The 13,158-nt window shown below is 48.2% G+C and overlaps 1 protein-coding gene across 3 annotated transcripts in view; it reads left to right on the plus strand.

Annotated features, from left to right (window-relative positions):
- Wwc1 (WW and C2 domain containing 1) overlaps nt 1–13,158 on the plus strand; it is a 193,464-nt gene that overhangs the window by 112,094 nt on the left and 68,212 nt on the right. For all 3 annotated transcript variants that reach the window (XM_045153653.1, XM_045153651.1, XM_045153652.1), the window contains exons 5-7: nt 1,683–1,762; nt 9,949–10,078; nt 12,573–12,719. In XM_045153653.1, the coding sequence (XP_045009588.1) occupies nt 1,683–1,762; nt 9,949–10,078; nt 12,573–12,719 (357 nt within the window). The remainder of the gene's footprint in view (nt 1–1,682; nt 1,763–9,948; nt 10,079–12,572; nt 12,720–13,158) is intronic.

The raw sequence follows: 13,158 nt of genomic DNA on the forward strand, positions 1-13,158 counted from the left end.
TCACCACATGCCGGGTGTGGTGCGCTTCCCTCAGCTTCTGTCCTTGCAGCAACCCCTTGAAAACAGCTACGGGCATCACCGTTTGTAGATGAGCAAGCAGAGACTTAAAGACTAAAGAAACGACAGACTCAAGTCTCACGCCAGAGATTTTGTTGTAGTTACCTCTTCCTAGCTGCTGGCTAGTCTATACCATCTGAACTTATTCCTGCAACTTTAAGGAGAAGCGCTGCTGGGCGGATGGTGGTGCACGCCTTGAGTCCTGGCCCTCGGGAGGTGTGGCAATAGGAGGATTGCTATGAGTTCGAGGCCAGCCTGGAACTTCTGAGTGAGTTCTAGGTCAGCCTGGGCTAGAGTGAGACCCTACCTCAAAAACAACACAAAAAGTTAAGCATTATTTGTCCCATTGTATTGATAGGGAACCTAAGTCACTGTGATTAAGAGGCTTATTTATGGTTAAGTGAGAATTGTGACCCCTGGCTGGTTTCACTTAGAGTAGTTTCCACGAACTCAGATGTCTGCAAGAAAATAGAAGTGGCCAGAGGGCAGAAGGATGGCTTGGGGACTGGTAGCCTAGAGAGGTGTACCCGGTGTAAGGGGATAGAATTACACATTCATGAGTAGTGTATTGTTCCCATGCTGGAGTGTGGGTGTTTTGGGGGATGTAGCTGTGTATCAAAGCTTATTATAGGAAATCTCTCAGTATTTAATCATTAGCTACTCGTTTTGAAAGTTTAACAGCTCTATGTAAGGCAAACAAGCCTTTCTGCAGGCGAGCTCTGGCTCTTGGCCATTTCTCCGTGGCCCTTCCCTCCACGCAGACAGGCTCACATCAATCACCTGCTCTCAGTCATGTGTGACCCAGGTAATGCTCATCGGCTCTGTCTTTCGGAACAGCAATGGGAGGGGAGAAGGGCGTGGTGCGTTTAGAGAGAGATCCCACCGCTAAGAAATGGCCAGGGGCTATGGAGATGGCTCAGTGGTTTAAGGCACTCGCTTGCAAAGCCCGATGGCCCAGGTTTGATTCCCCCAGTATCCATGTAAAGCCAGATAAACAAAGTGGTGCATGCATCTAGAATTCACATGCAGTGATGAGAGGCCCTGGCCTGCCCATTCTCTCCCCCTCATTCTCTCTCTCTCTGCTTGCAAATAGATATAAGGAAATGAGGGCTGGAGAGATGGCTTAGCAGTTAAGGCACTTGCCTGCAAAGCCTAGGACCCAGGTTCAACTCCTCAGTACCCACATAAGCCAGATGCACAAGGCGGTGCATGCGTCTGGAGTTCATTTGCAGTGGCTAAAGGCCCTGGTGCACCCATTCTCTCTCTCTCTCTCTCTCTCTCTCTCTCCCTCCCTTCCTTTCTCTCAAGTAAATAAACAAAAAGAAATGAAAAGGCCCAACTCTATCCCAGGTCGCTCACTCCTGACTACTTTCTGTTTCCCTGAAATAGAGAGTAGGACCGACAGAAACACCAACTGGGGTGTTAACTTAACGGGCATTTTCAGACACCAAGACTCACGTGGCTATGGGGAGGGAGCCGTAACTCGTGGCATATGAGTGAGCCATTATGCCAGAGTGGGGACGGGAGGATGGGACAGGAGGGACAGGGACTCTGGGTTCCCCTTCCCTGACCAAAGCTCCATGTCCCCTCTAACTCACCCCCTTGTTTGGCCTCCTGTCACCCAGGTCAACAAGCTGAAGAGAGAGATGGCCCACCTGCAGCACGAGCTACAGTTCAAAGAGCGTGGCTTTCAGACCCTGAAGAAGTAAGTCTCTTCCCGCTGCCCCCTTGGCCTCTCTCCACGGGTCCCTTTCCTCCTTTCTCCAGATACGACTCTGATCACTCAAGTTCCTTTCCACTGTCACTTACCAAAGGTACTGCTCCCCAGAGGTGGAGGTAAAGAGAATCAGTCCCAACCATAGTTCTCATCATTCTGTGAGCTCGGGAAGCTACGGAGGCCCATTCCATTCCGCTGAGTCTTGCTCCCCAATCCCGCAAGCAGCACTGAAGTATTTCTGTGCACGTCATCCCGTTCTAGAATTCCATGCTTAAACAAAGCAAACGCTTGATGTCTGTGGCCCCTAAAATGTGCCATGACCTCACCTAGGGCCATGGGGACAGCGGTGTCCTCAACACACTAGAGGAGTAAGCCTGACACTGTGGACACCTCAGTGGCTGGAGGAGCATCCGCCATCACGTTGAATAGACACGTGTCATTTTGCTTGAGATGCTGGCTTGCAGCTGAGGGATGTGGCTTGTTTATCATCCCTTTAATAAGAGCAGTGTGTTGATTATAGCCGTGAAGATGTCATGAGCAGGACATCTTCATCACCATTAACCACAACATGCAACAGGCTGGTCTCAAACGCCCAGCAGTCCTCCTGCCTCGACCTCCTAAGTGCTGGAATTATAGTCATGAGACACCATGCCCAGCTCCACCAAGGCTTATTCTTGAATTGTGTTGTTCATACCTGGTGATCTTTGGGTGAGCCTTACAGACGTTACCTGGTAACTCTCATAGAAGCACCCCCTGAATCTAGGAGGGTTACCCAGATCTGTGTCTTCCAGGGAACTTCTCAGACTCCTGGGGAGGCTCTGTGTGGTGACTTGATTCAGGTGTCCCACGTAAACTTAGGTGTCCTGAATGCTAGGTCTCCAGCTGATGGCAATGTGGATTAAAGCCTCCTGGAGGTGATGTATTATTGAGGGTGGGCTGTGGGTGTTACAGCCAGCTTCCCCTTGCAGTGTTTGGCACGCTCTCCTGTTGCTGTTGTCCATCTCATGTTGGCCAGGAGGTGATGCTAACCCTCTGCTCATGCCATCGTTTATCCCTGCCATCCTGGAGTGTCCCCTCAGGTCTATGAGCCAAAATAAACCCTTTTTATTCCCACAAGCTGCTCTTGATCAGGTGTTTCCTGCCAGCAATGCGAACCTGACTACAACAGTCTGTTCTTATAATCATTTACTTCCCCCTCCTAGTCTTATTTATTTATTAATAAGAGAGAATATGGGCATGCCAGGGCCTCCCACCTCTGCAAACGAACTCCAGGTGTATGCACCACTTTGTGTACCTGGCTTTATATGGATACTGGGGAATCAAATGCAGGCCATCAAGCTTTACATGCAAGTGCCTTTAACTGCTGAGCCATCTCTCCAGCCCTGGTCATACCTTTCCCTTATTCCCTGGGCCCTTTCTCCATGCTCCCCATTCAGCGGGCATCACCTCCAGCCTTGGGACGTCTGTCTGTGAGTCCTGTTACAACCAAGTGAACTGTGGCTACAAGTTGAGTATTAGTTGGTTCTCATCTTCTTCCCCTACAATCTTCTTTACCACCTGAGGGAGCTCCCCATGAATCTAGCACAACACATGACATAATAAGGTATGAGCCAGTCATGACGGTACACAACTATAATCCCAGTACTTGGGAGACCAAGAGGATTGTGAGTTCAAGGCCAGCCTGAGCTACGTAGCAAGACCCTGTCTCAAAGCAGCCTCCACAACAACAACAAAAAGAGAGTCTTCCTGAGACTTCAGCCCAGTTGGTAGAGAGTTTATCTAACACATACAAGGTCCCCAGCCCTGAAATAAAAATAAAACGTCAGCTGGGCGTGGAGGCACACGCCTTTAATGCCAGCACTCGGGAGGCAGAGGTAGGAGAACCTCTGTGGTTGGAGACCATCCTAAGTCTACATAGTGAATTCCAGGTCAGCTTGGTCTGGAGCAAGACCCTACCTCAAAAAACCAATAGACAAAACAAAATAAAATAGTCAGCAGGGTATAGTGGCGCACGCCTTTAATCCCAGCACTCAGGAGGCAGAGGTAGGAGGAACCCTGTGAGTTTGAGGCCAGCCTGAGCTGAGACCCTGTTTTGTAAAATAAAAATAAATAATTATAGACCTCTACATATATGACTTTGCATTTTAAATGATAACTTATATATTTTCATATTATAATGTATTATTTTTGTTCTTTTATATGTCTTTCATGTGTCATTTATATATGTGATACACCTATGCCATTCCTATCCCTCAAACCAGATTCTAACCTCATTTGAGCCCAGATTATGTTTCATGTTTCTAGGTCATTTTCAGGAAGCATCAGGGGCAATCAGGAAAATAGTATGAGCATAGAGATTCCTAGTTTTGACCTACTAAAGTAATCTCCTGGGCTTTCCAGCCTACGTCCTACCCGTCCTCACTAGCTGTTAACCTCTGAGCCTCCCACAGCCTATTCTACCACTTTGTTACCCCCATAACTGCACTGGAAATTCTTGTCCTTCAGTAAGTGGACAATGAAACCTGAAAGACAGGCCTCCCTCCACCTCCCTTTGCCCCATGTTTGATAGTTGGCTTAGATAAGACTCCTTTGCAGTCCTTGCCACCCACACTCCTTAGCCAGAAACCAGGCTCCCTAAGGTGGGGAAAGACATCTGCTTTCCATGCATGCTGGCATAGAGGATTCGGAATATAGCGTCAAAAAGTAGAGACTGGCTGGCCGTGGTGGCGCACGCCTTCAATCCCAGCACTCGGGAGGCAGAGGTAGGAGGATCTCTGTGAGTTCGAGGCCACCCTGAGACTACAGAGTGAATTCCAGGGCAGCTTGGACTAGAGTGAAACCCTACCTCCAAACACCAAAAAAAAAAAAAAAAAAAAGAGAAGAAGAGGTAGAGACTCTGGGCTCCCTGGGACCTTGGAAAAATGACTCAACTCTTTTGAATTTTGATTTGGTAATCAGAAAAGTGTGTGATTATAGGTATTGAGTTGGAAAATCTCTGCCTAGTATATAACAGAGCCGGGCATGTAGGAGGAACTCAGTGAGGAGGGTGGCCTCGAGTTAGCTGTCCTCTCGGATTTGGGAAGGTGAGTACCCAGGGCCAGCTACAAGCACCTTAACCACTAAGCCATCTCTCAGGCCCATATTTTTAAATTTTGTATTTAGTTATTTGTTGTTTTGGTGCTAGGACTGGAACCCACGGGCCGTGCACATGCTAGTCCAGTGTCCTGCCACTGAGATATACATCCAGCTTTTCTTTTCTCACTTTATTTCTTTGAGGCTGAACCCAAGGCCTAGCACATGCTAAGCACATACTTTTCCCTTAAGCCACACTCCCAGTCCAGGACTATTAAATTATTATTATCTGTGATGTATTTTTATTTACTTTTAAAATGTTTTATTTATTTGAGAGAGAAGGAGAGAGGGGGAAGAGGCAGATATGTAGAGAGAATGAACACACTGGGGCATTCAGCCACTGCAAACAAACTCCAGATGCATGCGCCACCTTGTGCATCTGGGTCCTGGGGAACCAAACCTGGGTCCTTAGGCTTTGCAGGCAAACACCTTAACAGCTGAGCCATGTCTTCAGCCCTCATTTTGATTTTTGTGGTGCTTGGGGGAACTTACTGAATTTTGATGCTAATGTGTCAGTACCTCCCTTCCAGGCACTCTTCCAGATACCCCGCTCCCTATGTCTGGAAAACATAAGCTCCCTCTATCTCCCTTGGAATTGCTTTTGTTCACATCTGGTCTGGTCAACTTAGGCACCCCTATCTCTCTTAGACTCTTTGTGTTTGCAGAACCTGGTAAAGGTGAACCTCAGGAGTACCTGAGGAAGTTTCTAGAATGACTTTGCCCAAATACCATGTTCATGGTTAGAGGTTGGCATGCGGCTCTTCTGTGCCCTGAGAACACTAGCGTTTGCTGCCACAGTGGGGACACTGCCTGCCAAGATTTATTGGGTAGGTATGTCTAGATTTCATGAGTGTGTCAGTTACTCAGCAGCAGGAACTTAAAAAAAGAGAAGATAGCCGGGCGGGGTGGTGCACGCCTTTAATCCCAGCACTCGGGAGGCAGAGGTAGGGGGATTGCCGTGAGTTTGAGGCCACCCTGACACTACATAGTGAATTCCAGATCAGCCTGGGCTAGAGCGAGACTCTACTTCGGAGAACCAAAAATGAAGAGACAGAGAGAGAGAGAAGAGAGGTCGGGCATGGTGGCACGCCTTTAATCCCAGCACTTAGGAGGCAGAGGTAGGAGGACTGCTTTGAGTTTGAGGCCAGCCTGGGACTACAGAGTGAGTTCCAGGTTAGCCTGGGCTAAAGTGAAACCCCACTTTGAAAAAGAAAAAGAGGAAGAGGAGAAGGAGGAGGGGAGGAAAGAAAGGAAGAAGAAGAAAGAAGGAGGAGGGCTAGAGAAATGGCTAAACAACACCTGCCAGCCCGAGTTTGATTCCCCAGAACCCACGTAAAGCCAGTCACACAAAGTGGTACATGCATCTGGGGTTCATGTGCAACGACAAGAGGCATACTCTCCCCACCTCCCCCTTGCAAAGAAATAAAAAGAGAGAGGGAAGAGAAAATGTTGACAAAGGCTGAAGGAAAACTTGAGAATGAAAAAGAAAAATCAGGGCTGGAGAGGTGACTTAGTGGTCAAAGCACTTGCCTGCAAAAGCCAAAGGACCCAGGTTTGATTCCCCAGGATCCACGTAAACCAGATGCACAAGGTGGCGCATGCATCTGGAGTTCAGTTGCAGCATCTGGAGGCCCTGGCGCACCCTTTCTCATTCTCTCTCTCTCTCTCTCTCTCTCTCTGTGTGTGTGTGTGTGTGTGTGTGTTCTGTCTGTCTCTTTCAGATAAATAAATAAAAATAAAATATTTTTTAAAAGAGAAAAATATCAATACCAACGAGTAGGACTTCCTTGAGTCTCTATAAACAGGAGGACTTACCCGGTTGCTTCAGCAGGGGGGGAGGACAGGGCAGGGTCCTTCTGTACATCACAGATGTGCCCATCTCTGAGGTTACCAGGCATGTGAATCATTGAAGGCCTCAGAGGAAGGACAGCTGCATAATTTGGAAATTCTAAAACACATGTTGAGACACACACACACACACACACACACACACACACACAACTTTTCTTTCCCTTTATCAAAAAAAAAGCTTCATTCAGTGAGTACATAATGGCGATCCTTTGTTCTCCCCCACCCCCTCCACCCTTGCTTCATCCCAAGTGTTCCTCTCCGAGCAGCTCTCTGGAGCCAAATTCCGGAGCTGGGGTTGCTAAGGCCGCAAAGGCATCAGGTAGAGAGAGCTCTTTGCAGCCTGGCACACGAACCGCTCCGGCCCATCCTGCTGAGGATTCAGAGCCCTTCTCAGCCCAACACCAAGCGGGCCCAGCCACCAGCCCTCAGACAAGCAACTCTCCCTGCACCCATACCCACCCACCCCCCAACATTTTGGGGGCAGGGCCACCTGTCATCCCAGTCCCTTGGTCTGGGCACTTCTCCTTGCAGCATCCTCGGGAGGCAGGACGTTGCTGTGGAAATACGCCTCAGGTGAATTTCTCAGACTAAATCTGAGACGGGTTTGAGTTGACCTGGCAGGCTTGCCTGAGACTAAGTCCTCTAAAGGAATAGACAGGCTATGTTTAGTGGGGGACACAATTGGGGCTTTGTTTTTCTCTCCACGGAGGCGGAAGTGACTGCTGGGGGCCGCTGTGTGGTCCCCTCTCTCCCTGGCTCTCCACTTGGAGGTGCAGAAACCTGCCCCCGCTTCTCTGCTCCTCACGGTGATTTCTCCCACTCAGGCTATTTTTAGTCCCGGACAGTTTGGCCCATAGCAGGAAACCAGAGAGGAAAGCCTGTGAGCGTTTCTCATCCTGAAATGATGGGCTTATGGTGTCACTCTGACTGTAGAACTTCCTTCCCCGCCCTCCGCTAAAGCCTTGGGCCAGGCCAGCCTTTGATACGTGTGAAGCGTATCTGCACTCAGAATCTCCTCCTCTAGAATGGGGGCCCACCCCTGCGCCACACACACACCATGTCTAGTTTGCTTTGACCTTCAGGAAACTGTATCAGTGATAGAGAACTGGCCTAGTGTATAAAGGCCCTAGAGTCCTGCATCCCCACATTGAGGGGGTGAGGGAAAAAGAACTCAGGTTTGTTTTTTTTTTTTTTCTTTTTAAACAACTGTCCCCTCCATCAAAGCAAACCTACATGTAGGGCCTGGCTAAGCCAATAATCTCTCTGAGCTAGAGGTGTTTTAATCCCTTACATTCGTACAGTACTTGTTAGTTCACCACAGGATTTGCCATCCTTTATCCCACTTGACATTCCTAACAGCTCAGTGGACATGGGCCAGGTGGATGCCATGGTCTCGGCTGACTTGCGTGCTTACTTATTTATTTGAGAAAGCTAGAGATAGAGAGGAGAGGCAGAGAGAAAGAAAGGGAGAGAGAATGGGCATGCCAGGGCCTCCAGCCACTGCAAATGAACTCCAGACACATGCGCCACCTTGTGCATCTGGCTTACAAAGGTCCTGGGGCATTAAACCCAGGTCCTTCGGCATTGCAGGCAAATGCCTTAACCGCTAAGCCATCTCTCCAGCCCCCGGCTAACTTCTTCAGAGGAGAACATGGGGGCTGTGTGTGGCTGAGAGCCATGCCTAAGGCCACTCTGCTGATGGGCAGTAGCAGGACTGGGAGTTCGTGTCCTCTTCGCCTCTCCCTCACCGTGTCCACTAACTCAGGTTTATCACAGGCAGTAAGTAGTTCTCCGCCTGTGCTGATTTTAGACCTCTCCCTCAAGATATTAGCAATGTATGGAGACAAATAAGCATAGATGTATGAAGACTTTTTTTAAATTCAGTGATAGCTGTTAAGACTTTTCTGATTTATTTATTAGAGACAGAAGGACAGAAAGAGAGAGAGAATGAGTGCGTTAGGGCCTCCAGCCACTGCCAACAAACTCCAGATGCATGCACCACCATGTGTATCTGGCTTACATGGGACCTGGAGAATCAAACCTGGGTCCTTAGGCTTCACTCCAGCCTAAGACTTTTATTTTTCTTGTGGTCACAACTCAGGCTGAGAGGTTATTAACATTTTGTAGGTCAAGGCCAAGGAAATTGTTAAGCAGTTTTTGATATACAGGACAAGAGACTTCCTCCTCCTCATCCAACATTATACAACAAAGGATGGTTAAGCCCCACATACCAAAAGTGTATAGACTGAGGGCTAGAGAGATGGCTTAGTGGTTAAGGTACTTGCCTGCAAAGCCCAAGGACCCAGGTTTGATTCCCCAGTACCCATGTAAGCCAGGTGCACAAAATGACGCATGTGACGCATGTGTCTGGAGTTTGTTTGCAGTGGCTAGAGACCCTGGCGTGCCCATTCTGTATCTGCCTCTCTCTTTCTCAAATAAATAACATAAATTTGTTTTTGTTTTTTTAAGTGTAGAGAGCCCAGTGTAGTGGCACATACCTTTAATCCCAGCACTCGGGAGGCAGTGGTAGAAGGATCACTGTGAGTTCGAGGCCACCCTGAGACTACATAGTGAATCCCAGGCCAGCCTGGACTAGAGTGAAACTCTACCTCAAAGAAAAAAAAAGCGTAGAGATTGAGAGGCTGGATAGATGGCTCAGCTGTTCAAGGGGCTTGCTTGGAAAACCAGCCAGCTTGCATTCAGTTCCCCAAACCACCCATGTAAAGCCAGATAGGCATTCCTGTGCAGCAGTAAGAGGCTTTGCATGTACATGGCACAAATAAGCAATTTTTTTTTTTAAAAAAAAGAGTGTGGAGATTGAGATTCTGAGGTTAAAGAACTAAGCTGTGCTTAGATTCTAACCCTGTTCAACACGGTCAGCTCTGTTCTGCTCTACTAGAATTGAGTGGCGGGTGCTGACCCACAAAGCCTAAGTCACCACACAGCACAAGCACGTCTCAGTTACATGGAAGGTGTCACAGAGCCACCCACCTGGCCTGGAGAACCACGTGGGGAATGATGGAAGGCGTCCCGTAAGAAGCAGCCACATGCATTTGCAGTTTGAGAGTCAGCCCTCTGCGCCTTCTCCCCCCGTCAGAAGATGCACAGGACAGAGAGAGGAGGCTCGAGGGACTAAAGCCCCGTGGCCTGTGCATTCCCCTGTCTAACCACTCCCTTTTCCTGTTCTCTAGAATTGACAAGAAAATGTCCGATGCTCAGGGTGGCTACAAGCTGGATGAGGCCCAGGCTGTCCTGAGGGAAACCAAGGCCATCAAGAAAGCCATCACCTGCGGAGAAAAGGAGAAGCAGGATCTCATTAAGGTGTGCCAGTGTCTGGTGTGGCCAGCTCCCTCTTGGTTTCTCCTGGGTAGCCCGTGGGCAAAGATTCACGTGGGTATTTTCACACACCATATACATTATCAGTTCTCATTGCAGAGTAGGCCTGTCTAATCCAAATATCTAAAATATGAAACCTTTTTAAAAAAATTTTTTATTTTAAATATGTAAAAAAAGTTGTATTTTATATTTATATATTTATTTGAGAGAGACAGAGAGGCAGAGAGAGGGAGAGAATGGGCACGCCAGGGCCTCCGGCTGCTGCAGATGAACTCCAGACTCATGTTCTACCTTGTGCATCTGGCTTTTGTGGGTCCTGGGGAAATCGAACCTGGGTCCTTTGGCTTTGCAGGCAAATGCCTTAGCCACTAGGCCATCTCTTTAGTCCCAAATATGAAACTTTTTGAGCACTTATATGCAACCACACTGGAAATTGCCATATTTGACCTTGTGTGGTAAACAGACAAAATATGGATGCATGAAAAATATCATAAAGTTATCTTCTAGCCATGCATGCAAGATGTGTATGAAACATTAAATGAATTTGGAGTTTAGAATTGGGTCCCGCCGGGCGTGGTGGCGCACGCCTTTAATCCCAGCACTCAGGAGGCAGAGGTAGGGGTATCACTGTGAGTTCAAGGCCACCCTGAGACTACATAGTGAGTTCCAGGTCAGCCTGGACTAGAGTGAGATACTACCTCGAAAAACTAAAAAAAAATAAAATAAAAAATAAAAAAAATAGAATTGGGTCCCATCACCAAGATAGCTCATGTATGTATAAATAGTCCAAAAAATATCTTGACTGGGGGCTGGACAGATGGCTAAGGCTCTTGACTGCAAAGCCTAAGGACTCAAGTCCCAAAACACATGAGACCAGCAGGGTCGCTTCACATTCAAACTGGCACAGAGGGTTGAACCTGAACATGAGAATGGCCCGCCCCCATCAGCCTGTCTTTTGTGGGGTTCTCTGTTCTGGGGCCCGAACCAGTCGAAGAGCAGCTGCCAGCAGCAGGTGGTGTGTCATGCGCCTTGCGAACCTGCCCCAGCCTGCCTCCACCCTACAGATAGGGGGGTCTGACTCAGTGTGGATGACAGAGCCATCCTTCAGACCACCAAACTCCCGACTTGCAACTCTGTCACTTCACCGCGGAACTCACCCCCTCCTCCATGAACTGCCTGACCCCTGAGATCTTTACTAAAATCAGAAAGCTGAGACCCAGAGCTGTGTCCACAATTTAGGAAGGAAGCTTTCATTTTATTTTATTTTGTAATTCAAGTTCTAATAAAAGCAATGTGTGTGTGTGTCTGTGTGTGTGTGTGTGTATGTATGTATATATATATAGATATATATGTATGTATATGCATATATATATATATACACACACACACACATATACATTTTATTTTTTTACTTGTTCTTTAAAATTTTATCTGTTTATTTGCAAGCAGAGAGAAACAGTCAGAAGGAATGGTGCACCAGGGCCTCCAGCCACTGCAAACAAACTCCAGATGCATGCACTCCTTCGTGCATCTGCCATTACAGGGGCACTGGGGAATAGAACTCAGGTTGTTAGGCTCTGAAGGCAAGCACCTGAACTACTAAGCCATCTCTCCAGCCCAGGAAGGAAGCTTTTGAGCTCTATGGAAAACAGTAACCCCAAGGCTCCCAGAGAGAAAGTTCTGACAAGGTGCTTGTGGACAGCGAAGACTACTTCTGAAGATGGCTGTTTAAAAGCACAGCCCTGGCTCTGTCACTTGCCAGCTTTTCTTTGGTAAAATGAAGACAATCATTGGCTCTTCCTTGGCAGACAGGTTAAGAAGCAATAAAACCACCACAAGGGCTGGAGAGATGGCTTAGCAGTTAAGCACTTGCCTGTGAAGCCTAAGGACCCCGGTTCAAGACTCGACTCCCCAGGACCCACATTAGCCAGATGCACAAGGGGGAGCATGTGTCTGGAGTTTGTTTGCAGTGGCTGGAGGCCCTGGCGTACCCATTCTTTCTCTCTCTCTGTCTCTGTCTCTGTCTCTCTCTCTCTCTCCCTCCCTCTTTCTCTCTTTGTCGCTCTCAAATAAATCAATAAAAATCATTTTAAAAATTAAAAAAAAACACACCACGAGTTGAGTATTGGCTAGCTAGCACTGTGTACTACCATTTAATGAACATGGCAGTCTTGGGAGGTAATGACCTGGGTTCATTCCCATTTCATAAAAGAGGAAGTGGAGGCACAGAGAGGTTGATTGGCTAGCTCAGGTCACACAGCTAGGAAGTAACAGAGTTAGGTTTTCATCATGAGAAGAGACTGGCTCCCCCACTCTAAAAGGCCTGACACCGTGCCGGTACACCGGAAGTGCCTGCTCCCCACCAGCTGTCTGTCCCATCCTCAGCAGGGTGGACTAAAGGGAAGGGGGCCTCCAGCAGTGTGGAAGGCTGGAGCTCCCTTCCAGCACTCACCTGGATCGCACCCGCCCCTGCTTGTAGAGCCTTGCCATGCTGAAGGACGGCTTCCGCACTGACAGAGGCTCTCACTCCGACCTGTGGTCCAGCAGCAGCTCTCTGGAGAGTTCTGGATTCCCCCTGCCGAAGCAGTATCTGGACGTGAGCTCACAGACGGACATCTCAGGAAGTGTGAGTAGGCAGGGGACGGCGTCCGCCCGGTGGCTGACGGCTGTATCATGCTCACCCGAGGAGCTGGCCTATGGCTCTTTTTTAAAAACAAAACAAACAAAAAACTTTTTTTAACTAACAATGTCCATGATCGTAAGCAATATCCCATGGTAATGCTCTCCCTCCTCCCACTTTCCCCTTTGAAACTCCATTCTCCATCATATCCCCTCCCCATCTCAATCAGTCTCTCTTTTATTTCGATGTCATGATCTTTTCCTCCTCTTATGATGGTCTTGTGTAGGTAGTGTCAGGCAGTGTGAGGTCATGGGTATCCAGGCCATTTTGTGTCTGGAGGAGCACGTTGTAAGGAGTCCTACCCTTCCTTTGGCTCTTACATTCTTTCTGCCACCTCTTCCGCAATGGACCCTGAGCCTTGGAAGGTGTGATAGAGATATTGCAG

The sequence above is a fragment of the Jaculus jaculus genome, chromosome 6, assembly GCF_020740685.1.
Source record: "Jaculus jaculus isolate mJacJac1 chromosome 6, mJacJac1.mat.Y.cur, whole genome shotgun sequence".
NCBI lineage: Eukaryota > Metazoa > Chordata > Mammalia > Rodentia > Dipodidae > Jaculus > Jaculus jaculus.